Source organism: Pseudopodoces humilis, chromosome 14 (assembly GCF_049639895.1).
Source record: "Pseudopodoces humilis isolate 2021_Gansu_Grassland_sample_001 chromosome 14, ASM4963989v1, whole genome shotgun sequence".
Classification (NCBI taxonomy): domain Eukaryota; kingdom Metazoa; phylum Chordata; class Aves; order Passeriformes; family Paridae; genus Pseudopodoces; species Pseudopodoces humilis.
In genome coordinates, this window is record NC_142213.1 from 6437085 (window position 1) to 6463914 (window position 26830).

The 26830-nt window shown below is 49.4% G+C and overlaps 2 protein-coding genes across 7 annotated transcripts; both read left to right on the forward strand.

Annotated features, from left to right (window-relative positions):
• Positions 1-105: 105 nt before the first annotated feature.
• On the forward strand, positions 106-12444 carry GFOD2 (Gfo/Idh/MocA-like oxidoreductase domain containing 2). 4 transcript variants are annotated; one of them, XM_088062179.1, is made up of 4 exons: positions 106-189; positions 5199-5538; positions 10160-10972; positions 11691-12444. In XM_088062179.1, exons 2-4 carry the CDS (start codon positions 5280-5282, stop codon positions 11711-11713), a joined length of 1095 nt encoding a protein of 364 aa, XP_087918305.1. In that variant the 5' UTR covers positions 106-189; positions 5199-5279; the 3' UTR covers positions 11714-12444. The 4 variants fall into 4 exon arrangements, with proteins under 4 accessions (XP_087918305.1, XP_087918303.1, XP_087918304.1 ...); XM_088062178.1 differs by adding an exon at positions 517-1374 and having other exon boundaries at positions 161-189; positions 10160-12444; XM_088062177.1 differs by having other exon boundaries at positions 10160-12444.
• A 1144-nt stretch (positions 12445-13588) lies between these two features.
• Positions 13589-25328, forward strand: ENKD1 (enkurin domain containing 1). Of its 3 annotated transcripts, XM_088062180.1 has the most exons (10): positions 13589-13695; positions 16098-16209; positions 17715-17843; positions 18114-18338; positions 19454-19626; positions 21693-21854; positions 22908-23077; positions 23951-24087; positions 24573-24747; positions 25067-25328. In XM_088062180.1, exons 3-9 carry the CDS (start codon positions 17759-17761, stop codon positions 24731-24733), a joined length of 1113 nt encoding a protein of 370 aa, XP_087918306.1. In that variant the 5' UTR covers positions 13589-13695; positions 16098-16209; positions 17715-17758; the 3' UTR covers positions 24734-24747; positions 25067-25328. The 3 variants fall into 3 exon arrangements, with proteins under 3 accessions (XP_087918306.1, XP_014112616.1, XP_014112617.1); XM_014257141.2 differs by having other exon boundaries at positions 24573-25328; XM_014257142.2 differs by lacking the exon at positions 16098-16209 and having other exon boundaries at positions 13605-13695; positions 24573-25328.
• Positions 25329-26830: the final 1502 nt, after the last annotated feature.

Genomic DNA, 26830 nt, shown 5'->3' on the forward strand with positions numbered 1-26830 from the left:
ACGTGAGGCTCCCCTGGGCGCCGCCATGTTTGGGGCCGCTGCCCGGCGGCGGGGCGGAGCGGCGCTGGGCTAGCGCGCATGCGCGGCCCGGGCAGGGGCGCCGCCCCGGGAGCGCGCGGCCGCCTCGGGAGCGCGCCCGGCCCGAGGATGCGCCAGGCGGGACAACCCCGGTGGCCCGGCCGGGCACAGGTGAGGGCGGCTCGGACCCCTCGAGCCCCCCCGGGCTCCTCCGCTCTCCCGGGGCCGCTGGGCGGCGAGGGGATCGCGGTCCTACCGGAGGGCGCGGGGCCGGGAGAGGCTGGGAAGGGGCCGGGGGTACCAACTCCGTGTGGGCCGGCGGGGTGAGGTGGGGCCTGTCCCGTCCAGACCCCTGAAGGGGGAAGATCTGGTGAGGTGAGGTGAGGTGAGGTGAGGTGAGGCGAGGTGAGGTGAGGCGAGGTGAGGTGAGGCGAGGTGAGCCGAGGCGAGGTGAGCCCTGCCCTGTTCCAGAGGTGAGGTGAGCTCTGTCCCGTCCAGCCCTGTGAGGAACCTGCACACGAAGAGCCGCAGCCCAAGCCCCGCAGCCCCGGGCAGCGCAGAGCATCGTGGACCATGCCAGAGGCATCCCCGGGGCTGCCATGAGCTTTGCATGAAGGCCGGTTTGGTTTCCAGGATTTTCCAGGTGCTGCTGTCTCCGGCACGGTTCTCATTGGCACCTTCGACCTCGGGCGGCACCTGTGGGAAGTGTTGTGCCTGGAACGGGGCCTTCGCTGCAGTACATCCACACCAGGAAGGACACAGAGCTGTGCTGGGCTTGTCTCGAGGTGTGGTGGGAGTGTGGACTTGTGGGTTATCCCACAACCCGCTGGCACTGAATCAAAAGCACGTTTCGTAAAAAAAGCACGTCACTTTTGACATCAACACGTGAACCATGCCATACAGAGCCTCAAGTATATTTGTGCCAAAGGGCAGAAGTGCTTGCTGGTGTGCTCCTCCACCATGTGCCTCATCTTTCTTGGAACCCAAATGGAACTTTTTAGGATAAGTCAGAGATGTGAAAAGCATTCTCTTTACACAGAGCCAGTGCTACCCTGGCCAGCACCTTTCTGAACATGGGTTGTTATTCTTTCACCACCTTTGGCCATCTGTAATGGTCCACAACAGTTTCTGGGCCCTGTGATCCTTTACTGTACTATTTTGTTTTTGAGACTTCTGCATTTGGAGCTCCCAGACTGCTTCAACATGGGATTGAATGGGATCCTGTAGGAACCATCAGGTTTTTCATTGCATGGGATCACAAACCTCTTGTTGCTATGCATACCAAAAGAGTCAAAAGCTCCTTTCTATGACCAGGATGTGACTTCAGAATCACCGTGAAATTCAGCAAAAATGAAGGTGCTTTGTGGCCACCAAAAAAAGGAATGGCAGAGCTCTCAAGAGCTTCTCTTGGAAAATTTAAGTCAGAATGATGTTGCAGGATTGATTATTTCATTTCTGTTAAAAAGAGACTGATTTTTTATCTCCTGACATGCAAGATATCTGTTGCAGTCTGGTTTCAGTTGCCCATAAAAGTTAATTTTGGGTTTTCCAGGGGTGGGTTCTCACTAAAGATTTTAGTTTTTGTAAATAATTTGCTGAGGTTTGTTTGAAGGTTTGAGGCTTGGTGAGTTCTAAAGTAAATATGTAGAAATTGTACCTGATAATAAGCTGATGCTAGTACCATTTTCAGGCACTTCTTTCTCAGAGCTGTTCCCATGATCTGCCAAAATCAGTTTTCTCTAGTTTTCTGTTCAGTGCTAGATGTGATTTCTGTGCATTCAGTGAGCCTCAGTGGATAGACAAGAGTCTTTTCACTCCCTGTAAATGACAAATGTCTGCACTGTCTTGTGGCAAGGGCACTTCACAGCTTAAAAAAGTTTGCTGCAAGGAACCATCTCCTTCAGATTGTTTTGATCCTGCCTTCTCTGAGCTCCATTTGATGTGCTCTTACATGGTGAAGAACAGAGAAAATTTTGGTTTTCTCCAGCCTAAGTTCACTCTTGACTTTATTACCTGTGATGTCTCTTCCAAACTGAGGAATCTTTCTTTGCTTAGGTCTTCCTTTTCAGAAGATCTTGGTGCTTTTGATCACCTCTGCAGCACTTCCAGTTCTGCTCCCCCCCTGCTTAGAGGAAAAGCACCAGATGTGCACATAGAGCTCCAGATGATGGTGCTCTGGGGACTTCTGTGGCAGCACAGAAGCCGTGCTGTTCTTCTGAGATCTCTGCTCCTTCTTCCTACACTGTTAATTCCAGCTGCCTCTCCTCAGCAGTGGCCTTTTTCTGAGGGTTTAGGCTGTTTGCTCAGGGTGGCCTGGGCTGGAATCCCTCTCCTGCCAGCACTGGAGTGTCTGCAGTGTGTGTGTGAAGACTGCAGTACCCACATGTAGCCCTTGTTAAAAGCTCCCATTACAGGTCTTTCAGCATCTGCTCGGTTCTGCTCATGTTCCATGTGCTCTGTGATTTGCCCTGTGATAGTCTTTTTGCTGTCCTTCAGCAGCCACATCCATCCTGCTGTGCCTGCCCTGCCAAACCAGGACTTTCCAGTTGGTAAAAGTCTGGTGGGGGAAGAGGAGGCTGCAGGTGGCTGTCAGGGAAGGGAAGAGGAGCTTGTCCTCTGCTCAGAGCCACTCTGCAGAGCCTGGTGGCTGCAGTGTTGGGGGTCTCCAGCCCTGTGGGGCCCTTTGACAGTGCGAGCTGTGTCTCCATACCCAGAGAGCTGGGGCTGCCCTGCTGGAAGTCATTCGTGAGGCTGGGTTGGCTTCTTCTTGCTTTCTGGTGGTACTAGTTCTTCTTTCTGGTGACCCAAAGTCCTTGTAGCATCAGGATCTGGTGCATGGTAGCTAATCACTAGATTTTGTAGGTTTGTGCCAATAGCTCCTAGTGATACCCGTGTAGAGGCATACTGTGTTTTAGGATAAATGAATTTAAGATAATTCCACCTGGCCGAGATTATTTTTAAGAGGCAATTAGATGGAAGACAGGAAAGAGTAACAAACTGAGCGAGTTTTGCAGAGATCAGCTTATCAGAAATGAGCTTACCAGGAGTTTCCTGTTGCACATACTGTGGTGTTCTAGAGCATTTTCAGCGAATTCAGCCTTTTCTAAACCATTGTGGTTTTGTGTAAGTTAGACACCTCTGTGTGATCTGGTGCAAGCAGGCACACACACTCACCTGGTCTCTGTTCCACCTCACTTTGTGTCCCTTCAAATGAAGATTATATTCTTTCTGCTGTGAGAATTTTTAATTCTTCCAGACCATAAACTGCTAAACAGATTTGTGGAGACTTCAATAGTTATGCCTGCTGTCCATCCAGTTGCAAGGAGTATTTTTTTTGTTTTTCTGATTTATATAAAGCAAGCCTGGGTAGAAGCCATCCTCCTTGCCAGTATCCCAGGATCCCACCCTTTTATGTAGACTAGTAAATATTTTCAAGATCCTTTTGATCTTTGTCACTGCCTTATTTGAGTGTTCTGCTAAATGTTGGATAAAAAGGAATTTATGCCAATGAACTTTGTTCATCCTTACAAAGAATGACAGTGACAGTATCACTGGAAATGCTACATCACAGAGAATAAGGAAAAACATACTGAATTAAGTAAATATTTCATAAGCTATTTTATAGCATCTGTAAACATTTGTGCATTTTGCAAGATAAATACTCTCAAGCATTTCTGTTTTCTAGTTTAATGTCTGTACTATAAAAGTATCTAAGAATTCAGTCAGGGTTCAGTTTTATAACACATGCTGGGCAGTGTAGGCACCCCCAGACTAATGAGATGCTGATTGCAAACAAAGCACTTGCACTGGGAGTAGTTTCATTCTGTGCTGGTACTGCCCACTGCTGTGTCAGGGTTTGCTTTCATGTCTTATAACTTAATGTGAGTGTCTTGGGATGGGGAGATGAGTAACACTGTTGCTGAAACAGGCCAAGATTCTTGCTGCTTATAGGTGTCTTTTCAAAGGTGTTGATCTGGTGCTGGTATCAGTTCTCTTTTTAGATATGGTCTTTGCTTTTTTATTATGAGCTTCTAACAAAAACTGAATTAGTCATGTTTTTCCCTCAAAAAAAAATTCAAAAAAGGTCAAGTGGGTGTAGTAAATGAGAATTCAGAAAGGCACGGAACAAAAGCTGGATTGTAGGTTTCTGTGGTGTCAGAGATGGAGGACATTTCTGACATCTCTCCTTGAAGCTGGTGCTAAAGCAAGTGCTAAAGGCAGTTTGGCCAGTTGTGGACAGCAGCTGTGCTAAGACAGGCAGGTAGGGATCAAAGGAATTGATTTACCAGGAAATATTTGGAAGAACAAAAGGAGTGTGTGACTTGACCAAATGTTTGTGTGTAGGGAATATAATAATTCTGTGCAAACCCTGCATCCCTGGAGATTAAGTGGCATTAGCAGAAGGAGATATTTTTAACTGTCCTAAGCTTTTAACTACCCACAGTGGACACAGAGGAATTCCCTTTTCCTTTCAAAAAGCAGATTTCTGTGTATTTCAACACTGGTATTCTCTCTCCTTGTAGGCTTCTCCTCCCCAGGAAAAACAAGCTCACTGAATCCAGGCTTTCCCCACAGGACATATTTTCTGTATCTTCTCTAGACTGACTTATCTATTTGCCATAAAATTGTTAAGATCCAAGTAGTTGTTTTCAGTTTGTGTATTTAATTTGGAAGAAAGATTTATGTGTCCCAAAGCATGTTTATTATTTCCAGCTATTTCAATTGGTCTAATAAAAGATATTACCTCATCTCACAAACCTTTATCTCATTTAGGGACTTACATCATCACAAATGGAGCAGCACTGCTTTTACTGTCGGTGTGACAGACTCTGTGTCCTGTTCTCTTGCTGCTTCCTGTCACTCCCAGTTTGTGCCTCTCTGTGTCTGGTTTATCCTGCATTCTTGTGTGTGTTTCTCTGCCCATGTGCTGAGTTTTGAAGCTGAGGAAGTGACTCTGTCAAGCTGCTTTCTTACCATTCTTCTGCAATAGGTCAGTCAGACTTGTCCCTTAATACTGCATCTTTATAGATTGCACCTTCTGAGAGTTTTGGTTTTTGTCATAAGGATGTTTGAGAATGTTGAAAGCCATACAAGGGACAGAAGGTGGCATTCAGGATAGGTGTGTTTGATATCACAATGTGCCTTTTCCTGATAATGCCTTTTACCTTTTCACATTTTAGGAACTGTGGATGGAACACCAAGCTGAGGAGCCAGACGTTTTATTGAAGGCTTATGTGTAGACCCTGATGCTTGAATGAAGAATGAAAATGCTCCCTGGAGTGGGTGTGTTTGGAACTGGTAGTGCTGCCCGGGTCCTGGTACCCTTGCTGAGGGCAGAAGGCTTCTCCATTGAAGCTCTTTGGGGGAAAACTGAAGAGGAGGCCAAGCAGCTGGCAGAGGAAATGAACATCTCCTTCTACACGAGTAGGACTGACGATGTCTTGCTGCATCAGGACGTAGATTTGGTTTGCATCAACATCCCTCCACCGCTAACTCGGCAAATTGCTGTGAAGGCTCTAGGTACCTTTTTATCCTTGCAGTTGGACCAAAAATCCGTAGGCTGTTGGCAGATTGAAATTTGGAGCTGCTACCCAGCACAATTCTGGTTGCACCAATGGGCAAATGAAGTGCTGAAAGTTTTGTGTGGCATTTGTGAGAAAGGTTACCTGGGGTTATAATTGCTTATAGCTCTGCTTGAAGCAACTGGGCTAAAATATCTTGTTCAGTTCAGACTGAAGTTATGGTAGGGAGTTTGTAATAAAAATCAGCTATATTAGAGATAGTAATGAGAGTGTAAATGGCTTTATGCCCATTAAAAAAAAACCCAGAGCAACAGAAAATAAAAACCAAAACCAAAACAACTTAAATTGTTCAATTCATTTTAGATTTTCCTATACTAGGAAACTGAGATTTGTCTGGAAGGGGAGGGTTGTTCAGCTCTTTGTTTTCACCACAAGTAAAATCAAGCTTGGAAGTTGAAAGCCTTTGAAAAAATATTTGTATGCACTCAGTAGAATCTTGTGAATTCGAAATGCTGTTTTAGCTGTGACCCTGGCCACTACCTGGACCATCTTGGCAAATCCGTGTCCGTAGCAGGCTGATGTGGTCCCAGGTGGAGGAATCCTTCTACCTGACTCAGGAGGGCAGATGTTGGGGACAGCAGGAGGAATCCAACTAGATGAGAAAGAAGGGATGACACCCCAGACTGGTTGGGCAGGGAGATGGGAGCCAACTGCCCAGGCATCCTGACATTTCTTAATTCCCCAGTGTGTGACTTTGTAGTGTTAATGTCCTCTCCTCTAGTGCAGTGTGGGTGTCAGTTTGCGTGTAATTCTGTAAATAACAAGGGTGATATTTTTACTGTGTTTACAGGAGATACAGGAGTTAATTTTAGGACAGGTAATCTCAGACCATGTGAGCCAGGGTGGTTTGTTGTGCCTCTTTTCTCTACAGTAATTTCTTTTGGAAGTAAACAAGTCCCTGCACAAACATTTGTAATGCCACTTAGATATGCAGAGAGAGATTTCAGGATTTTTTTTCCTTTTCTTTTTTACATTGTTAGATTTGTTTGTTTACCTTGTTAGAGTACTGTCCTTTGAATTTTAAGGTATTCTGATTTTTAAATATTTGAGCTGTAAGCTAGAAATTATCTCTTCAACTATGCTAAAAGCTCTTTAAAGCACTTGTTAGGTAATATGCATTTCACTAGGTGTTGTGGCTCTTGATGATCAAGTGGGCTAAAAAGGAGAGGATTGAACTTTCTTTGCTGATTTATTAACTAAAAGGCATCAGGATTCCTTCATTGAACTCTGGGAACCCATAAGATGGCATTATCCAGAGGAGGAAAGGGAGGCAAAGCTGGTGCAGAAACGCAGAGTTTGTACATATGCTTGAATGGAAGCTGAGGAGGTGGAAGGCTGAAAGAGCCAGGGAGATGGATGTAGCAGGAGAGGGTAACAATCACTTCCCCTGTCCTGAGATGTTCTGATCTGCAAACTGATGCAGACATCCCAGACCCAGTGTGATGCTGATCTTGCCTTTCAGCTTTCCAGGTTCATTGCAGTGGTGTTTGCAGGTCTGCTGCCCAGTATAGCGTGACTTATTTAAAGCCAGTGTTGGGTGGTTTCCTGTGCCTGAATGTTCTGAAGGAACACAGAACCAGGACAGGGCCAAAGATGGGAACATTTTCTTTGGAAGTTAAGATAGATGCAGTGATGGTTATAATCAGAGAATTATTGGCTGTGAATTGTTTATAACAGATTGGTGTTTTGTTGCCAAGAGACTGGGCTCTAGGAAATGTCAGAAGTGGTGCAATAATAATGGTCTTGTCTGTTGTGTTTTGTTGGGCTTAGTTTGTTTGTTTTAAAGTGGTGACACTTTAATCACTTATTTTTGTACATTTTTCTACTTTTTTTAAAAATTACGCTTCCACTTTTGTTCCTGGTGAAGAGGAGAAAAACCCCCAGTTTTTCTAGGTGGTGCAGTTTCCTTGCCTAAGTTTCTTGCTGACAGGCATCCATGAACAAGCCTGGGGACAAAGCAGTGACACTGGTTTGAGTTCATGAACCAGACACAACAGATCAAAGCCCAGGAGATAGTTCATATTAAAATCAGTATAATCTTATGGTTTATCTCCACAACAGGCAAAGCAAGAAGCTGTCTTTAAATCTGTGCTTCTTTTGATCTCGGAGGAACTAAATAAGTTTCACCAAATATCTGTGTTGTGGTTCATGTCCCACAGTTAAATGCACCCATCCACGCTCTCATGTCTCCTGGCTGATGATGGCCTCAACTGAAAATTTTGCAGCTGTGGTTTAGGAAAACAATATGGTACAAAGTTCAGGTTATTCATTACCAAAACAATAGTAACAATCCCAGGGATGTAAGCTACACTGCCTTGAAAAACAAAAAGCATTAAGTTGGTAAGGGACCTTGTAGCCATCTCTGACTTGGCCCTTGTCCTTGCTTCATGGCCATCTCTGTGAGCTTGGGGACAGCTGGAGGGATGTTCCACTGAAGGCAACAGCAGGATTATCCCAGAGCTGTTATGTGTTCCCAGGTCTCCGTCCTGGCACTCGGCAGTGCACGGTGGGCTGTGCCAAGCTGTCAGTGTGCTGCACTGGCTGCCATCCCAAAAAAAGGCATCAGCCAGTTTTAGCTCCTCAAGTGGCTCAGCCTGGGCTGCCACAAGAGGCAGAGCACTGGGTGAGGGTGAGGCTGGTCAGCAGAGCAAGGACAGCCCGGTGTGAGGAGCTGCCCAGCGTGACAGGGCTGTGCCCAGGCTTGGCTGTCTCTGCTCTCAGTGCCCTCTGCAGGGACCCAGGGCTGGGCAGGCAGGGCAGCAGCACCGCAGAGCACTGGCTGCAGAGCTGTACCCAGGCTGTACATGGAGCCAGGGTCACTTGGGTTTTCTGTGAGATTTGAGGATGTGGATCTGCTCGGGATGCTGTGAGCATCCTTTTGCTTTCTCCTGTGGTGCTTTGCTGTAACCCACCTGGAGACAAGTGCCATTTAAACAAGGCAGATAAACTGGACTGAAGCAGCTTCAGAGGCTTGTCCAGGTGCTTCAGCTAGCCCTGAAAAATACTGAAGTGAGTGTTGTGCCTTGCCTTGGCAGCAGGACTGGGGACGGGGAGTCAGAAATGGTCTCGGAAATGGGGGGTTACCAGTGCACAGCCAGGGTGTCCACTGGGAGTTTGACCTGACCCTTTGTTCATTAAAGCTGCTGTAGACTCATATCAGTATAGGGGATTTCTCACTTGTAGTCTTCTCATTTTCTGACAGGATTTCACTTGTGTCTATTAGAAGCAGAGGTTCTGAGTCTCCTGTGGCTGTCCCCTGGCTGAGCTGTGTCACAGGAGCGCTGGCCCCTGGCTCGCTCGGAGGGTTTCTGCAGGGCTGGCTGGGTGCAGCCGGGAGGGGGAGCATGGGGAGCGGCACCCGCAGAGGGATCCGCCTTCCCCTCCCGTGCCACAGACCGACTGAGGTGCCTGTGCTGGTACCTTCTCACTGGAAGTCAGTTAAAAGCTGTTCTGAGCAGGAAGCACAGTCTGCTCCTGGCTAAAGAGGAGCTTTCAGAGAGGTGCCCACCATCGTGTGCAGTGATTCATGCAATCCTTGGGCAGAAACTGCAGTGTGCCATGACTGACCTTCAGGTCTGGCATCCCCAGTTAGTGTCTGTAATAACCGTGTTAGGAATAATATGGTTATTACACTGAAAAATGTTTAGATAAGTATTTGATCAGAACAGATGTAAAACAGCAAAAAACAGTAAAAGTAAAGCCCTGCCATGAGAAGGGAAACACCAGTAAAGCTCCAAATATAAGAATTAAGACTTGTACTGTCATGCTCTTTTGTTTTACTTCATTTTTTGCTTTAAAGTTAGGGGAAGAAAGAGGATTATTGGCTTCTCCCATTGACTTATGCTGAGCATGATGTAAAGTGCATCAGCAGCAATAACAGTGCAGTGGGTCAGCTTGGGGGTGCAGCTCTTGTCTGTGTAACTCAATCACCTTTTGTCCGATTGTACAGGCTGTATGTGCAGACCAAAATGATTTGCTTTCTAATTAGAGAGGGTTGTTTTAAAACAGTCCACTTACCAAAGCATTATTTCTAATTCTTGTGTTCTGTACACAGAACCTGTATGTATGTCTTTTATATATAAGTAAATTATATGTCCCATTTATATTAATTAATTAAAAAAATAAAATTGTATAGTAATGGTGAAACACAAAGTGAAAATCAAATCTCCCCTTCCTCCACCTCTTCCCTGCAGGGTACATGGCTTTTTTTTTCTCCTCTGATTATACAGGTATTCAAATAATTTCTTTACTACAGCACTCATATTGTGTCTTGTTTTGATGCCATTTGGACATTTATCTTTCATGATGTAAAAATCCTCTCTTTATTTGGAGCTTCCCTCTGGGAGAGTTTTTCAGCTCTGCAACCGGAGCATCTAGGAAACACTATTGAGTCTTGCTGCACTTGGCATTCCTACTTCAATTCCCAGACCTTTACCTTAGAAATTGCAGCAGGAAAGCCCAACTCTTAAAAACACCACTTCTCAATAACCTTTGGGGCATCTGAGCATGTTTAGCTCACGTGTGCTAAATATTGTATTTTTTTTTCATTTGTGCTGCAGGAATAGGGAAGAATGTGCTTTGTGAGAAAGCTGCTACCTCTGTGGATGCCTTCAGGATGGTCACAGCTGCCAGGTATTACCCCAAGCTGATGAGCATCGTTGGCAACGTTCTGCGTTTCCTGCCCGCCTTTGTGAAGATGAAGCAGTTGATAGAGGAGCACTACGTGGGCAACGTCATCATCTGCGATGTGCGAGTCTACGGGGGGAGCCTGCTCAGCCACAAGTACAACTGGATCTGTGACGAGCTCATGGGAGGGGGTGGGCTGCACACCATGGGCACCTACATCATCGACCTCCTGACTCACCTCACCAGCAGGAGAGCAGAGAAGGTCCACGGTTTGCTCAAGACTTTTGTGAAGCAGAACACGGCCATCAGCGGGATCCGCCACGTCACCAGCGATGACTTCTGCGTTTTCCAGATGCTGATGAGCGACGGCGTCTGTTGCACTGTGACTCTCAACTTCAACATGCCCGGGTCGTTCATCCATGAGGTCATGATCGTGGGGTCTGCCGGGCGCCTCGTAGCTCGTGGGACAGACTTGTACGGGCAGAAGAACACTGCGCTCCAGGAAGAACTACTGTTTACAGACTCTCTGCCTGTCAACAAGGGCCTTTTGGATAAGGGCTTTAAGGACATCCCGCTGCTTTACCTGAAAGGAATGGTGTACATGGTGCAAGCCCTGCGGCAGTCTTTCCAAGACCAGGAAGACCGTCGGACGTGGGATCATAAACCTGTGTCTATGGCAGCCTCTTTTGAAGATGGTCTCTACATGCAGAGTGTGGTAGAAGCCATCAAGAAATCGAGTAGGTCAGGTGAGTGGGAGACTGTGGAGGTGATGACTGAGGAACCAGATGCCAACCAAAACCTCTGTGAGGCACTTCAAAGAAATAACTTATGAACATTCCTACCTTGGAAAATAGGACAATTAACACTTCTGGCTGTAATGTAAAAAAAAATACCTGTTTTTAAGATATGTAGATTCTTATTTAATAGCCTGAGTTTCTTGGTTTTTTTAAACATGTAAAATATGTTCTTATAGGAACGGTTCTGGTTTAAATTGTTTAAAGAGTTTTAAATGTTTCTATTTTTTGCAAACATTTAATTTTTTTCTTGGAGACTGGTAGGAAAACTTGAATTGCCCTTTGCACTTGCAGTAGCTGAAGTGAATTGTGGGATCTCTGCCATTGCATGGCTTGGAAATGGGACACAACCCCTGTTGCACAGGTTGCTGATTTAACCATGAGAGCACGTAGAGCAAGATCAGGGAGTATCTGTTGTTCAGATGCCTTTTTCTTCTCTCTTGGAGACTGATGTATGTTTTAATCCTCAGTTTGTAAAATTTTAGAAAAGAGTTTAGTGATGTAACCGGTCTCTAAACTCCTACGGGACAAAAAGAAGGAAAGGATTGAAGTTACTAACATAAGGATCAGCCTTTTGGCTTCCTGTATGTGGTAAATGTCTTTCAAATTCATTCAAACTGATGTTTTATTTAAATTATACTATAATTCTCTGTTGATGGTGTCTTGGCAGGAAAATCTCCAGGAAGTCTGTGATGCATTGAGCTGTTCTTCCATATCTGTGGATATTATTCCTTCTACTCAAGAGGCTGCCTGCATCCAGCAGCTGTTTTTCCATAAGCTCTGTGCTTATGTCAGTTGTGTTTACTGCCTGGCAGCACCGATGCTGTGCCTGTGGGGCCACGTTCTCATTTCTGTGACTGTTAATAAATAAATGCCTCCCAGGGTCACAGGATTGCCACAGTGTTGTGGGTAACAAAGTTGTGCAGCATGAACCTTTCAGGGACCTGAAAGTGGAAGGAAGGAGGTATTTCCTACCTCTTGCAGCTCTCTTAATGTGCTGGCTGCGTAACTGTCACACTACACACATCCTGATAGCTGAGAGAACAGGGACTGAACTGCCGTGGGTAAATGTGTTCTTGATCTCAGACACTGGCTGTTAATCCTCTGTCCAGCCCATCTTCACACTCCTGCAGCTGGTGTCCAGTGGAGAGATTTGTTGGCAGATGATGGAGTGGGAGTTCATTCCTTTTGAGAAATGTTTCTCTCTGAGGCAGGTATGTGGAAAGGATAGTCTAATTTTACTACATTTGTTTTGTGTACTTGAAAGCTTTTTTTTTTTTTTAAATGTATTTCCCACTAAATTGTAACCCTGTGTATTTATGTATATTAACATGCACGCTGCTGTTTCATAAGCTGGACCTTCCTGAAAAGTATCATGTTTTCTACAGAAATAAAAAAATTGTGTTTGTTGAGGAAATTCTCTATGCAGCTGTGTGCTTGTATTTGATTTGGTCAATCTAAAACCATCCTAATAAAAGTGAGCAGGAACCTCAGAGCTGGGACTCAGCATCTAGTGAGTCCTTCCTTACTTATTGTAGAGGTTGCCAGAAGACACCAAGTAAGAAGCAAATCCCTGCATGGGACGATGGGACCACTTTCTTTGCTTGGTGTGTAAATTAGGTATTTAGCTTTGGATATTTACTTTCCAGACTGACAGAAACAAGTCTATTGCTGTACTGTTTTAAAGGGTTTTTTTAAATGGCTGCTCTTGTGTTCTGTGCAATCTCATCTCTACTGTAAGCTGTGTGAAGGAAGTGCAGGGTTAGAGTGGATATTAGGAAAGGGTTCTTCTCCCAAAGCGATTGGGGACTGGAATAGTCTCCCCAGGGAAGTGGTCACAGCCCCAAGCTTGCCAGAGTTCAAGGAGAATTTGGGCAATGGGAGGCACAGGGTGGGATTCTTGGGGTTCTCCGGTGCAGGGTCAGGATTATATACTCAATGATCCTGCCTCGGATGTGAGCATCTAATGTCTGTGGAATCTGTATGCTGTATAAAATAGATAATGTGTCCTGAGCTCACCTGGCAGTCTCATTCCTTCATTCAGATAGAAGACCCCTGACTGTTTTCATGCCAGTTTGGGGTCTGTTTTGAAGCTGTCCTTCTGGAACTGAGAACCTTCCTTTGTGCTTTTGTCACTGAGTTTGTACTGGGCAGAAAAAAAATCTAAAGTCCAGCTCCTTCTCTAGGAGAAGAAGAAAGCACAAAACATCTCCAGATGATCCCAGTGAAGCAAGGAGGGTGCCGAGACTCCCGGGTGAGAAAGAGACATGACCGGAGAGTTGTGTGGAAGGGGTCTCTGGTGGGCTGGCTACAGCCCGGAGCTGTCTGCACGGGCAGAGCGGGATGGTGACCGCAGGAGCGCCCCTTTGGGCGAGGCGGATTCCAGCCGTGAAGCCTGGATTCCCCCGTGCGATCGCTGCGTGTTTCGTGCAGATGTTGTGCATTAGGGCCCGGGGCCGGCCGGGGGATCAGCGTCCCCCGTGTGCTGCGGCTGGCCGGGCACAGGCGGCGGGGCCTCGGGAGCGGCGCCGGGGGCGCTCGGGGCCGGGCCCGCCCCTCCCGGCGGGAGCGCCGGGTGCCGGGGGGCGGGGGGCCCGGGCCGGGGCCTCGGCTGCCGGCGGGCGGGCCCAGCCCAGCCCGGCCCGGCCGGGAGCGCTTCTCCGCGGCCTCCCTCGGTGAGTCCTCTCGGGGCTCGGGAGCGGTGCAGGCCGGGGACGACGGGGAGGCGGACCGGGAAGCGCCGGGCCCGGGGCAGCGCCCGCGGGGAAGGCTGCGGGCCCCGGCACCCCGGCGAGCCCCGGGCGAAGGGAGCCAGGCAGGGCCCGCAGGGGTGTCCCGTCCCCCGGCGGTGTCCCCAGCGCGGTGCCGGCTCTCGGCACGGGGCTCGTCCTTGCAGCCGAGAGGAATCCCACGCGTTGAGGTGGGGCCTCCGTCGTCATCTATCCTTGCCCTCCGGAGTGAGGATTGGGCTGCAGCTCTGTAATAGCCGCATCAGCCTCTGCCCACCTTCCAGTGCTGAGCGCGGCCCTCGTTCAGCTCCTGCCCCAGCTGCTGCAGGAAATCCGTCTGACTCCCTGGGAAGACTGTCCAAGCTGGCTTTATTCCTAAAGAGCTGTTGGTAGACACCAGCTTGCAGAAATACAAATGCCGCTATCACACCTGGCTGTACCTGTCCCTCTGTTTTCAGAGAGACAAAAGGAAAAATGGGTCTTTGAGACTGGCAGATGGGGAAGAGCTGATGAGACCTGGGGAAACCTGTGTGGAGAATAGCGTTAAAAAGGAGAATGTTAATTTCTCCCATAGTAGTCAGCAAGGAGAAGGCTTAGGCAGGGACAAAAACCACTGGGTAAGTTCACAGCACATTGACCTCTGGTCTTGACTTCCAGTTCTTCAGGAGAAATAGTCACAGATCCATTGGTGGTGTTTTGGTGCAGCCCTCAGGCATGGAAGTTATCCTGATGTGACTTTCCATTTCAGCTAACACTGTTGAGGAAGGAATCAAACATGCAAGACCAGCTGCACAGAGATTAGCCCTTTGATTTGCTGCAGATGACTTGCTCTGCTTATCACAGCTTATCACAACCGTGGGATGTTTTTCCCATGCTTTTTGCAGAGATTGGCTCATGAAGGCAAGAAGCTGGGCTGGCATCAGCTCTGTGTGTGGTAGCAGCTTCCTGGCCAGGGACCCAGGCACAGTGAAAATGTCATCTGTGAAGGAGAGGGAATGCTTCAAAGTCAGATGCCGAGGGTTCAAGGCTGTGAAATGCACCTGCCTGAGGCTTGTCTGTTCCCATGGTTTGCAGTTACCTTAACTATGATGCCAAAAACAAGCCACAAAAGGAAGCTGTGGTTCTTACAGGCTCTGAAAGGGCTCTGTTTACCAGGGGGATAAGTAGCATTTTTACCACTTGGTCAGCTGCAGCAAAGGGCATAGAGTCGAGTTAATGGTTATTAAACTTGCAGACACTGGGAGAGAGAGAGAACTGAAGCCTGCATTGCTTGGTTCCTGGGCCAGCATAAAGCCATGTTCCTGGTGGGGAAGGGAGCAGCACACTGGGCTGAATGAGCAGTGTTGAAGTTGTTGGGTTACTCCAGCAACTGCTCTGTGTCCCCTGTAGCTGTGTAGGGTGGCTGGGAGCTGTGACTCTTCCCTAGGGAGCCCGCAGGCTGGTTGGGGGGAGAGAGGAGTGGCACACTGGTATCTGTTTCCCTGGATTTATTCAGCTTGGTTCTGCAGAGTGTGCCTGCATCTCACAGCCTGTGAATAATGGTGTGTGTCTGGTGGCAGCAGGTACTGAGTTGTTGATGTTTAGGTTTCTGATGTGGTGGCAAAGGAGATGCTTTCCTGGGTGCAGGCAGGGATCAGGTCACTGCCCAAGAGGGCTGACCCTGTTCTCTCATCCCTCTCCTCTGTGTTCATAAGTATGTGTTCTTGCTGTGTTTCCCTGGTGCTTGCTCCAGTGCTTCTCTGATCCCTCTGTGGATGTAAAAGTCATGTTCCTTTTGGACAAAAGGTTACACGGACAGCAAACAAGCCCAGTGAAAGAAGTGACTTGTTTGATGCAGGGGCAGTGAGTGCAGCTGGCTCAGCAGAGGACTGTTGGTGCTGCAAAGCTGTCCCGAGAAGTGAAGCAGGGGGGAATGACAGCAGAGGTCATACAGTCCCTCTTGGCAGGAGTGAGCCGTGAGGCTCTTCCACTCGTGTCCCCCAAATAGGCCCATGGTCAGCAGGAGCAGAGCAGCAGCAGCTCGGGAAGTCTGTGCCAGTGGTTGGTAACTGAGGCTTGGCAGCTGCTTCCCAGGGCTGGGACCCTGCTGCTGGGGGCTTGTGTCCCTCCTAGGTCCCTGCATAGGCAAGATGCTCCCTATTGTAATGAGGTTGTCTGATCTTGCAAGATCCCAAGCCAGAGGTGGTGTGACTTGTAAATCAGGGAGTGGGTGTCATTTGCAAATTCCCTGCAGCAGGGCAGGGTGCAGTTGGGATGTGAAGGTATAAAACGAGCTTTCCATCCCCCACCTCCCATCAACTTGCCTTTCCTCCTTCAGTCCCCCGCAATAATTGTCTGCTCTCTTACAGGTCTTGATTTCAGCCTGTCATTTTGCGTGTAAATCACTGGGTTGGGACTCGAGTTCAGATCAAGATCAGATGTGCATTTCAAAGCCAGTAGCTGTTCTGGAGTGATCTCATGGTGAATGTTCGCTTTTTTTTTTTTTCCCCTCTAGAATAGGAGAGGCTGTTCTGGCTTAGTTGGATCCATTATTGAGGAGATTAAATAATACCAAGCCAGCATCCTTTTATCTCTGGCTAAGAGTCTGTCCCTGCTTCTCAGAAACAGCTTTTCCAGAGCAGCTGGGTACAGGATGCACATGCACACTGGTGTGCAGCAGTGAACACTGCTTGCATTGCCTCTGCTGTTGTGTCCAGGAGATGGATAACAGCATTTTGCTAATGGGTCTCATGTCAACAGGGGTGATTTAGCAAGGAAGACTGCAGTGCATTAGTTGCTATGACTCAGACTCACTCAGCCTTGCACTGATCATTTATTGGTTTATAAATTAAACTGCAGATGCTGCGTCCTGTCAGTGCTGGTATGCCAAGGATCCTGAAAGGGGTTCTTCCCATTGAGTTGTCTCAGAAATGTTTAAATTACTGCCTCAGGAGTCAGGGAGTACAGGTTGTAGCCCCAGCTCTTACAGCAGTGACTCCAGCCAAGCTACCCTGGCGCCTGTCAAAATTGTGGTGTGACTCTGATGAGGCACTTGTGGTATCTGCTGAGAGCTCAGCAGCAGTCTGTGCCTGCTGGTGTGGCATCCTGCATGCTCATGTTCTGAGTGGGTTTATTGTAGGTATAAAACTGCTGTCCAGGAGGTCTTGGTGAACAGTGCAGGGAAATTGGTGCTGGCTGCTCCTGTCCCTTCCTGGTGGAAGGGTCTGTGCTTCTGTTATGGAGAGAAGAGAAGCAACAGGGACCTGTGTGGACCAGGGCAGGGACTTGTGGATCTGTGCTGCTTTGAAAAGTAACTCTGTTCTCCCCAAGACCTGAGAAACCATCTGGGCTCTTCCCCAGAAATCCAGTCTCTGCCCCACATGGTCCTGGAGTGAAGTGCTTGGTCTTTTTGTAAAGTGTTTGTCTTTCTGGGGGTCAGCCCCAGCCTGCTGAGGGATGGTGACAGCACAGGTGTGTTCTCAGGGAGGATATGGCCATGGAGGGCAGGAGCTTCAGCTTCCTCTGGACTAATTGTGTTTGAACCACAGGAGCCATTTAGAGGGAGCCCAGGGTACAGGATAATTCAAATCTCAAGCTAAAACCTGTCAGATGATGGCCAGCTACTTCATGTTTCCTGTTCACTCCTGTGTCTGCATTAGATGCTTCCATATGGGAGAACAAAGCCAGGAAGGATTTTTGTACCAAAGGAACCAATAAATATTACAGTAACTGTGGACATTTTCAGCACTGGTAAAAACACTGATAAGACCCAGAGCAGAGACAGTGCTGGTGGACCTCTTGTTTCACCTGCATGAAGTCCATTTTGGAGTTGTTGCTACCTGCAGGACATCTCTGGAGCTGGGGGTGAGGTGTCAAACAAAAGTCAGAAATTCCCCTATACATATGTGTGTATATATCTATATCTATGTATATCTATAATGTGACTTTTCAGTGGCTCAGTCAGTCCTGTTCATTTCTGTTCTCAGTGGTGGTTGGCTTCTGTGGCAGAGGCAGAGCAACGTGTGGCAGGATGTGTGAAGGGCCATCCAGGATTTCTGGACCCATTCCTCCAGACCCAACACTCTTTCCAGAGTATTACAAACGTCCCTTCTCAGGTGAGTCCTTGATGCTTGTTACAGGTTTTGGGGTTTGTGCTTTGGCATGGCACAGCTTGATGTCCTTATCCCTTGGTGTCCTTGACAGTCTCTATTCATATTGATGAAGGTGCTGCTGATGCTGATCCTAAAGTGGTACAGCTGGTTGAAAGATGGGAAAGCATAAGGCAGAGGTGAAGGGGGGGTCTTCACATTGTTTGTGAGCTGTGGGTGCAGAAAACTGAGGTAAGATCATTTCCTGACAAGGTTCTCCTTTTTCTTTCTCTGCAGCTCGAGGGAGGCTGGAAGGAAATGCTCAGAAGCTGTATTTAACCTCTGGCCCCCTGGACTCTGTTCCCAACCCCTACCCTGCTTTGGGCAGTGCCCACCAGGCCCAGCCAGCCCCTCGCATTCGCCCCAGTGGGAAGGACTTCCTGGAGAAGGGACAGAAAGGGACACTCAGCCTCTTACTGCAGCTTCAAGGGGTCTGTCTTGACGAGGGGATGCCAGTTAAGAGTAAGCACAGCCAAATCACTGGCCTCAGCTGCCTTTGGGGCCAGGGATGAAGCATTGGGGATTTGGGGTGGATTCCCAGGATCTGCTGCCTGGGGAGAACTTGAGCTTCATAGGACTGGTCACCCCACCTGCAGCTTTTGGCCTGGCAGTGCAATCACCTGTGCTGGAGCCAGTGATGTTTTGGCTCCAGTCTCAGGTTTAGAATGGGAAGAGGGACTTGAAAAAAGGTGCAAAAATTTGGACTTCTTTATAGTCAAACTTCTGTATGAATCAAACAAAACCTTGATGTGTTGAGGAACACGGCAAGTTCCTAATTGGTGAAGCCAGGCAGGATCTTGGAAGAGTGTCTGTATGTGGATGTGAGAGCATCTCTGCAAAAGATGTTCCCTTCTCCAGGGCAGGGATGTCACCCAGAATACATTCAGAGGTCCAGGAAGGAGATAAGGTTGAGCCCTGTGTGTCATTTTAATGTACTTCATGTGCTGGCAGTGCCCTGGGTTGGTGCCAATGTGGTAGATGCCACAACTGCTGTGCCCAAGCAGGGAGGGAACAGATGAACATGAGGTTATGTCAGCTGAGATATTCCCTGTCTTGGAGAGCCCAAGGAAGGATAATTTTTGATTCCAAAACAAAACAATCCCTAATCCCTAATCTTGGTTGTGTCCACTTGAACATGGGACAGTGGCTGACCCTGAAACCAGGAACAGTGCAAGTTCAAGGCTCTGCAGCCCTCTGTGCTTCAGAAACACCATGTGAGCTGAACTGGGAATTGACCTTGCTCTTGAGAGGATGTTGGCATGGCTTGTCTGGCATAGTCCATACTGGGACAAGGGGAGAACAAGGGAGTCTGTGAACCAGCAGTGTGCACAGACCTGGTCTGGTGCTCATCTGGGCACGGTGGGATCCTCTGGCAGAAGGCTCAGCCTGGGAGTGTGCATCTAACAGGGGCAGGATGCAGAGATGGTCTAGTCTGCAAGGGAGGGAAGAACTTGCTGGTTCTGTGGGCTGTTGGACCAGCTTTGGAAGGGATCTGTGGCTCTGGTGCCAGCGCTCCGAGAGCCTCTATCCTGTGGCAGTGTCTGGGAGGTGAAGATGTGTCTCCCTTTGCTGAGCAGGGAAAGAGGCCAAGGACTACGAGAAGGAAAACGTGAGGCGAATAAAGGAGATTCAGAGGAAGTGCAAAGAGAAGGAGCGAGCCCAAGAGCACAGCCAGCCCAAGCCTGTGAAAGCTCTGTGGAAATCCCAGAAATACGAGAATGTGGAGTCAAAGGTGAAGGCCAAGCTGCAGGTTGGTATCTGTGGAGGAGCTCTTGAACTCTCCAGATTTGGGGTATGGCTCAGCCATGAAGGATGGGGGGATGATGGAGACAAGGGAGTCCTGGAGTCCACAGGATCTGGAGGCCCCTCAGTGCTGAAGCACAATGTGGCAGTGGGGCTGTGAGTGAGAGCATGTGGTTTGGATCCAGAGAGTGATTGCTGCAATAATCCCTGTCCTGCTTCTCCGTCACAGCCATGTTTTCTACCAAGAGATTCTCCCATCTGGCTTTTCAGCTTCCCTGTGTTTGGGGCAGCGCTTCTCTGGGGTTTGTGCCAAAAGACTGTGGTGTTTTACCCCGTGGATCGTGGTTCTCAGAGGTAGATCTGCAGGCTGCACTGAGCCCCAGTCCAACTATTCCCACCCTGGGGATGCACAGTGAGAGGGCAGGGTGTTCCACACATTATTCCCCAAGTGATTGTCCTGGTGAATAACCACTGCTCAGGGGGGTCACACAGACATCTCCAGGCAGTCAAGGTGGAGGCCTCATAAGTCAGCACAGCCTGTGTGGGTGCTGAGTTGGAGCCTTTAAGTTCCTCCTCATCTCTGCATTGCTTTCCCTTTCTGTGGCCAGCTTTCGGTGCTAAAATGACATGTATTGATAACAGCTGCAAAAATTTGGCAGGATGATTCCCAAGCCGGTGGTTCCAAATGCTGTGTCCCTTCCTGGTGTGTCACCAACCTCTGATATCTGTGACCCTTCCACACATGGGAGCAAACCCACGAGTGCTTCAAGAACACAAGCCTACGCTCTTGTTTGACAAATCCTCTGGATCAGAGGAAGATTGAGCTCATTTCTTCCTTTGTTTTGGGGAAAGGGGGTGGTCTCTGCGCAGGCAGTTTCTGCGTGGTGCGTTACTTGTGCTCTGTGTATTCCTCCAGAGAGGCCCTGGCACTGACTCATGATGCTTTAACTGTTGCTGTGGCCCTCCTAGAGCTGAGGTAGTTCCTGTGAAGAATCTCCATCTTCTGTGGAGCTGCTACTGCTGCTGAGAGTTTCAGTTGATTCTGCTGGATCTTGATGACTAATGCAGAGCTTTTTCTCTGTCATCTGTCCCTGAGGCTGTTAACTGTAGCAGTTGTCTTGGAAAGGGTTCTGGCAGTCCCAGTGCTCCATAGGGGGAGATGGGGCAAGCTGTGCTCTGTGCTCCTGAGGTCACAGATTCAAACAACTTCGAGCCAGCTGTGTTGGGTAAAGGCAATTCTCATTAACTTACCAGAGAGACACAGATCTCCTTTTGAAACAAGGCTGATCATCTTCTGAGCAAGAACAGTCTGGGCAGTGATGAGGGCATGCCATACCCTGCTCCTCACACCAAACCCACCAGTGTGGCTGCCCAATCCCATCAGTCTGCAGCTCTGCCCAGCTGAATGGGCCAGGCAAGAAGAAATCTTCCCCAGGGAGCTCCAGTTCAGCTGAGACCTTGGGTATTTGTAGAGATCTGGGGGTGGCCCTGTGCAATTCCCATCACTCCCCAGGGCAGAGCAGTGCCCCAGCTGCATTTTTCATTAGGTCACCCACTTGCCACACTGTAAACTTTCAGTTTTCAGGGTTTGTTTGCAAAAAGACTGTCTGAGATAGTCCCAGACCACCTGCTAGACATCAAGTACTATCACTCTATGCCACAGCCTTTGAAGATGCCCCTCAGGTACAGTTCTATCAGACTCCTTCACTCTCTGCTCCTTTTTCTTTCTAGAGTGATATAACCACAGATTTGAGGTGCTGAGCAGAGCAGCACTTGAGAACAGCACCTCAGCAAGCAGCTGCATCCCTACCTGCTTGATCCAAATGTTTTTCTGCAGAAAATTTAGTGGTTCATTCAGTGGCCAGGTCTGGATCTGTTGCTGTTTGGTTGCCTTTGCTGACTGACTACAGATCCCCCAAGATCTTCTGCTGGGCCATGGCAGAAAGCCTGTGCTGTCGTGTGCCTGCTGGAAACCTGTGGCTGAGCTCATGGTTCACCACCCAAACTTGGTTTAGAGGATTTTTCTTTGCTGCAGCCTCCCTCCACTGGTGGATCTTTTCTTGCCTTTCTCAGGAGACCTCCCCACCTCCAAATCCCGAGGCTGTGAATTTCCTGAGGGCATATTCTCGCTGTGGCTCTGGGATCAAGCCATGCAGGCCACTGTCCCCAAGGCCTGTCAGAGCAAAAGCAGGAGCAGACACAGAGTCTCCAGAGGCACAGGGTGCTGAAACCAAGGTGAGTTACACTGATCCATTGCTCCTGCTTTGAACTCTTCATGTCTTCTTCTAAAGCGTTGGGTCAGATGTGCTGCATGATCAGGGAGATCTGTAAATGCTGTTCCTGGCTGAAGGGAAGGAACAGAGTCTTGGTCACTGGGGTGGTGAGATGGATATTCAGGGTCTGTTAATTCTAGCTTCATCCTCACTCATAGTTAGGGAGATCATGAAGTTCCCTGTGAAAATTCCACCTCTTCATGCCAGCAATCTCAAATCTGCTATTCCAAGGGCTTTACAGGAGGTCTTGGGGATTTGGAGGCTGTTCCCAATGTAATCAAAGGAACTGTGGCTTCTGGATGTTAGATAAAAATTTGGGAAATGGGTGTGCGTTTTAGTAAGGAGAGTTAAATCAACATTGGTAGTTAAACCTTGCAAGTAGTCTGTTTGGGAGGTCCTAAACAGCTCCATGACTCATGTCCTTTTCCCTTGGCGAGTGTGAGATTGTCAGTTTGTTGGTTCCTAAATGCCATGAATGACTTAATTAAACAGGACATGATCTACAAAGGAGAAATACCAGGGAAATCTTAAATGCAAACACAGCCACCTTCTCCATTGTTTCATCCAGCAGAAGAGCTGTGGTGGAGGTGCTGTCTCTGGGGAAGTGCCCCAAGGATCAGCAAAATTCCTGCTCTGCCAGGGTTTCTGTTGCATTTCTTGGCCTGGTGAGCGCCCAACCTGTTTTTCCTCTGCCCTCAAAATTCATCAGTAAGAATCATGGGGACTATTGTCAAGCCTGTTTTTTTCTGTCCTTCTGGCTTTTAAGGTATGTGGTCATCTTGGGGACCTTACAGAGGCCAGGTTTAGGCTTGGCTTTTGGTGCCTGCCTTCCCAAACCATGGCCATAGCTCCTTCCTGTGTGTGGCTGCACACTGAGATGGGCTGTGCTGAGGGTCTGTCTGTCCTGCTGTCACACAATTCAGTATCTTGTGTGGTGCATTTTTTCCCTTGCATGGGCAGTGGCAGCTGGCTGTGTGCACGTGCCCAGCCTGATGCCTCTCTCTCTCTTTTCCAGGTGCAGGTGGAGGGCAGGAGCGTTGACTTCATCAGGCACAATGCCTGCAGTGCCAAGCGGGCCCCTCTGCGCCGCTCCCAGTCCCTGCAGGCGCTGGCCGAGCTGCTGGAGCAGAAGCAGCGGGAGCAGGAGGAATACAATGCCAAGCAAAAGGGCCACGTCCCCCAGTAGTATGTGTGCCCCTCTCTGCTCCATGAGACTGCAACAGCCTTAGCTGCACTCCCCAGCTTCTGCCTGGAGAGATGGGCTGGGCACAGAGGCGCACTCACAATGTGCAGCAGTGCCATTTTCTGTCACCTGGGGACAACACTGTCCCTCCTGCTTTCTTGACCTAACCAGCATCCCATGCCCAGTGTAACAGGGTTCAGAGGGAGTTTTGTCTCCTCCTCCCTTGCTTGCTGTTGTACAATGATGTTGATGTGGGGAAGCTCTGTGTGCCTTGAGAAATGTGCTGCTGTCCCTCTAAGTTTTGTTCCATGTGATGTGGCTTTGGCATGAAAAAGTCTCGTTTTGGAGAGGCAGAGAGCTTGCTCTGTCTCACAAGTGTTCGTCCTGCCTTGGGCCTGGCATCCAGGGAACATCCAGCTAGTGCTGTACATTTTGGGGCTCGGCATGGAAAACAGACCCTGTCCTAGGACTGACTGTGGTGCCAGTCCTTTGGCTGTGCTGTCTTCTGCAAGCATCCCTGGCTCTGAGCTGCTCTGTCCAACTTCCTTCTGCCACTGACCCACAGATGGTTTGGTGAGGACTCAGTGAGCCAGAAACAAGGAGCAGCAGCCCTTGTCTGCAAGGAGCCTGTGTCACATGCATCTGAGTGCATCTCTCCCAGCAGCCCCTTGTGGAGCACATTTGCTGGCCCACGTGTGTGATTTAAACATGGTGTATCCCCCACCATGAGGGTGTGTGCCAGCACTTGGGTCCCTGGGGCCCTCAGCCAGTGACACGGAACCTGGTGGGTTTTGAAGGGCACATTCCTGGCCTCTGCCTGTGCCCCTGGGCCACTCCTGCCAGATGTGCTGACACCTGCTCTCCTTTGCCTCCAGCCTGCTGGAGAGGAAGGAGTTGTGGCGCAAGCAGATGGAGGAGCGGCTGCGAAACCTGCCAGACCCCGACACGCCGCCCGGTCACACCATGATGCCCGAGAGCCAGCGGCTGGAGACCCTCAGCAATCTGAAGCAGAGTGAGAGGAAAAGGAAACAGGGATTGCAGCTCAGAAAAACAGATAATCCTAGACAGGATAAGGGAGAAGAGACACAGGGACACAGATTCCTGCCACTTGGAGAGTTGCCTGGATTAAGGCATATGTAGGCAGGATGTGAACTGTGTGCATGGAAAGAGCAATCAATGTCCTGCAGGTTACAGGACTGGCTCTCTGCAGCAGACTTGTCCAGTGGACCTGATGTTAGGATTGCTATTGCTCCTAAAATCTTAGAAAGATTTTGGTTGAAAGGCACCTTCAGAGGTCTCTAGTCTGATCCTTGGTTCTCAAAGCTGGAGCAGGTCCCTCAGATCCTTACCCAGCAGAGCTTTAAGGTTTTTTTTAAGTTTAAGGATTCTAGGCCCTTGTTCTAGTGCTGCCATTGTGTTCATGGTTATAGCACCAGGAAAAGGATGGGTTTCTTTGCTCTTCAACTTACACAACTTTTTTTTTTTCTCTTTTTACAGGCCAGGAGCAGCTGACAAAGGACCTGGTTCTGCTGCCCATGCGTGGAGACAGCCTCAAGATGCAGAAGAGGCGGGTAGAGCTCGAGAGGAAGCTCTCCCAGATAGACGAGGCGATCAGAATTTTCTCAAGGCCAAAAGTCTTCATCAAGTTGGACTCCTGAGCTGGTGGGCCCAGGTGTGCTGTGCTGCTCTGCCTGAACATCCTTTGTTGCTGGGCAGGAATGGACATCACTTTTTGGGAGGGAAGGAGAGGAAGCCAAGTTCCAGACCCTGGGCCCATGCAGGTGCCGATAAGTGTCCAATATGCAGCTGGCACCTCCTGCTCACCTTTCAGTGCTGTATCTTGTCCACAGGAAAGGGGGGGAGATGCCCTAAAAAAGGCCCTGCTCAGTGGTCTGCAGAACAATTGTCTCCTTCTTGGCTTCTCACAGATCATCTCTCTGCTCTGGATCTGTAGCATCACCTCTTACTTTCCCTTTTTTTCCTACTTCTAGAAACTGGTAGGAGGTCTCTTGTGCTGCTGCCTGTGGTATTCCTTGCCACTCTCTTTCTCCTGAGCTGGACCACGTTCATGGCTCATCCTGGGCACCTGAGAGCTCAGGGGACAGCTTGGGGACAAGAAACAGGCACAGAGCTTCAGTGTTTTCTGTCCAGGGAAGGGCTGGGCTGTCAGGAGGGTCCAGTCAGATGTCTGGAGGAGCCTTTGTTATCTGTGTGGCAGAAGATACTCCAATAAATCATAATTTACATCTTGCAGTGTGTGTGCAGCTCCCAGTGGGCCCAGCAGGGCCTGAGGAATGGTGTGGGCAGCAGAGACCATCAGCACTGGCACAATGCAGACAGGGGCTGAATTGTGGGTTTCACAGGGCTGGGTGCTGGAGCATGGTGGTGGGACATGGACTGGAGAATGTGCAAAATCCTGCTGGATCTCCATCCACAGGCTGGCAGGACAGGGCTGGGAAGGTGCCACGTAAGTGAACTCACTGCCTTACCTTCAGATGCCATGCAGGAACCTGTGCAGACCTTTGCAGGGATCTTGCTGAATGAAGCAAAGAAAATTTTAAGCTGTAAGAGATGGCTGGAGGACTTGGTGCATCTCCTGCTCAGCAGAGGCATGGTGCTACAGCTTGGAGCCATATCCAGCTGAATTAGGAGAATCTCCAAGGATGGGATTGCCCCCATCACCTTGCTGGGGCTGTCTCCAGACAGTGCTGGCCTCAGGAGGAACATTTTTTCCCCTGAAATCCCATCAAGTTTTCCCTTCTTGCAGCTTGTGCCGTTGTTCTGTCTCCTTTTGCTACACAGGGTGTGCACAGATCCCCCAAGCAGCTGCCTTTTTGCAGGGGTTGCTCCATCTTGGGCAGAATTTTGTGGTGGGGATATTGTGGCGTATTCCAGCCATGCCTGTGCCACCTGGCACACTGTGCCCTGGGATGTCAGGGCCAATGCCGCTGCCAAGGGCTGGGGAATATTTTGGCACTTGAGGGCTGGAGGAGGTGAGATGCCAACTGGAAAATCACCCCATGTGCCCCTGGGGCCACTTCAGGGCAAACCCCAAGCCAGGCTGAGCTGGCTGGATGAGAGTGACTGGGGGCCATGGGCACAGCTCCTGGGCACCTCCCTGCCCAAAACAAGCCTGGGCCAACCTGCTGTCAAATCTGCTCTCTGGTCTGTCTGGGCTCTGGCTTTGTGCTATGAGTGTCCTCAGCCCTTGCTGCGCTCCCTGCCTGCCCTGGCCTGAATGGAGGCTCTGAATGGAGAGTTGGTGCTGACTTTTCAGACCCTGAGAGCTGCAGGTCTTCCTCCTTGCCAGTCCCACCACAAGCCCTTGGCAGCAGTGAGTGCCACCATCAGCTTGGGGGCCCCAGCAGAGCAGCAGGGACAGGGGCAAGCCCCAAGCTTGGGGCTGAAGGAGGAGGATGAGGCTGCACTATCCCCAGCAGTGTTTGCAGGGCTGAGTGACAGCTAAGGTGCTGCTGCCAGACCAGACATCCTCTGCATTAGTGAGGGCTCTGCAGCGGGAACAAGGTGGGAAGGGGGGGAACAAGCAAGGCTGATTGCATCAGGCCATCAGGCCAGGTGGCTGCCAAAAGCAGCCTGGACATGTGTCCTGGGACAGGCACAATGGGTCTCAGTGGGGTCGCCCCGCACAGCAGCGAAGTCCCAAGGTGTGCTAAGGTCAAGGCCACTGCCCCCAGGCACTGCCTTCCGTGCACAGGGCTGGGCTACCCACCCGCTGTCCCCCTCCTCCCTGCAGT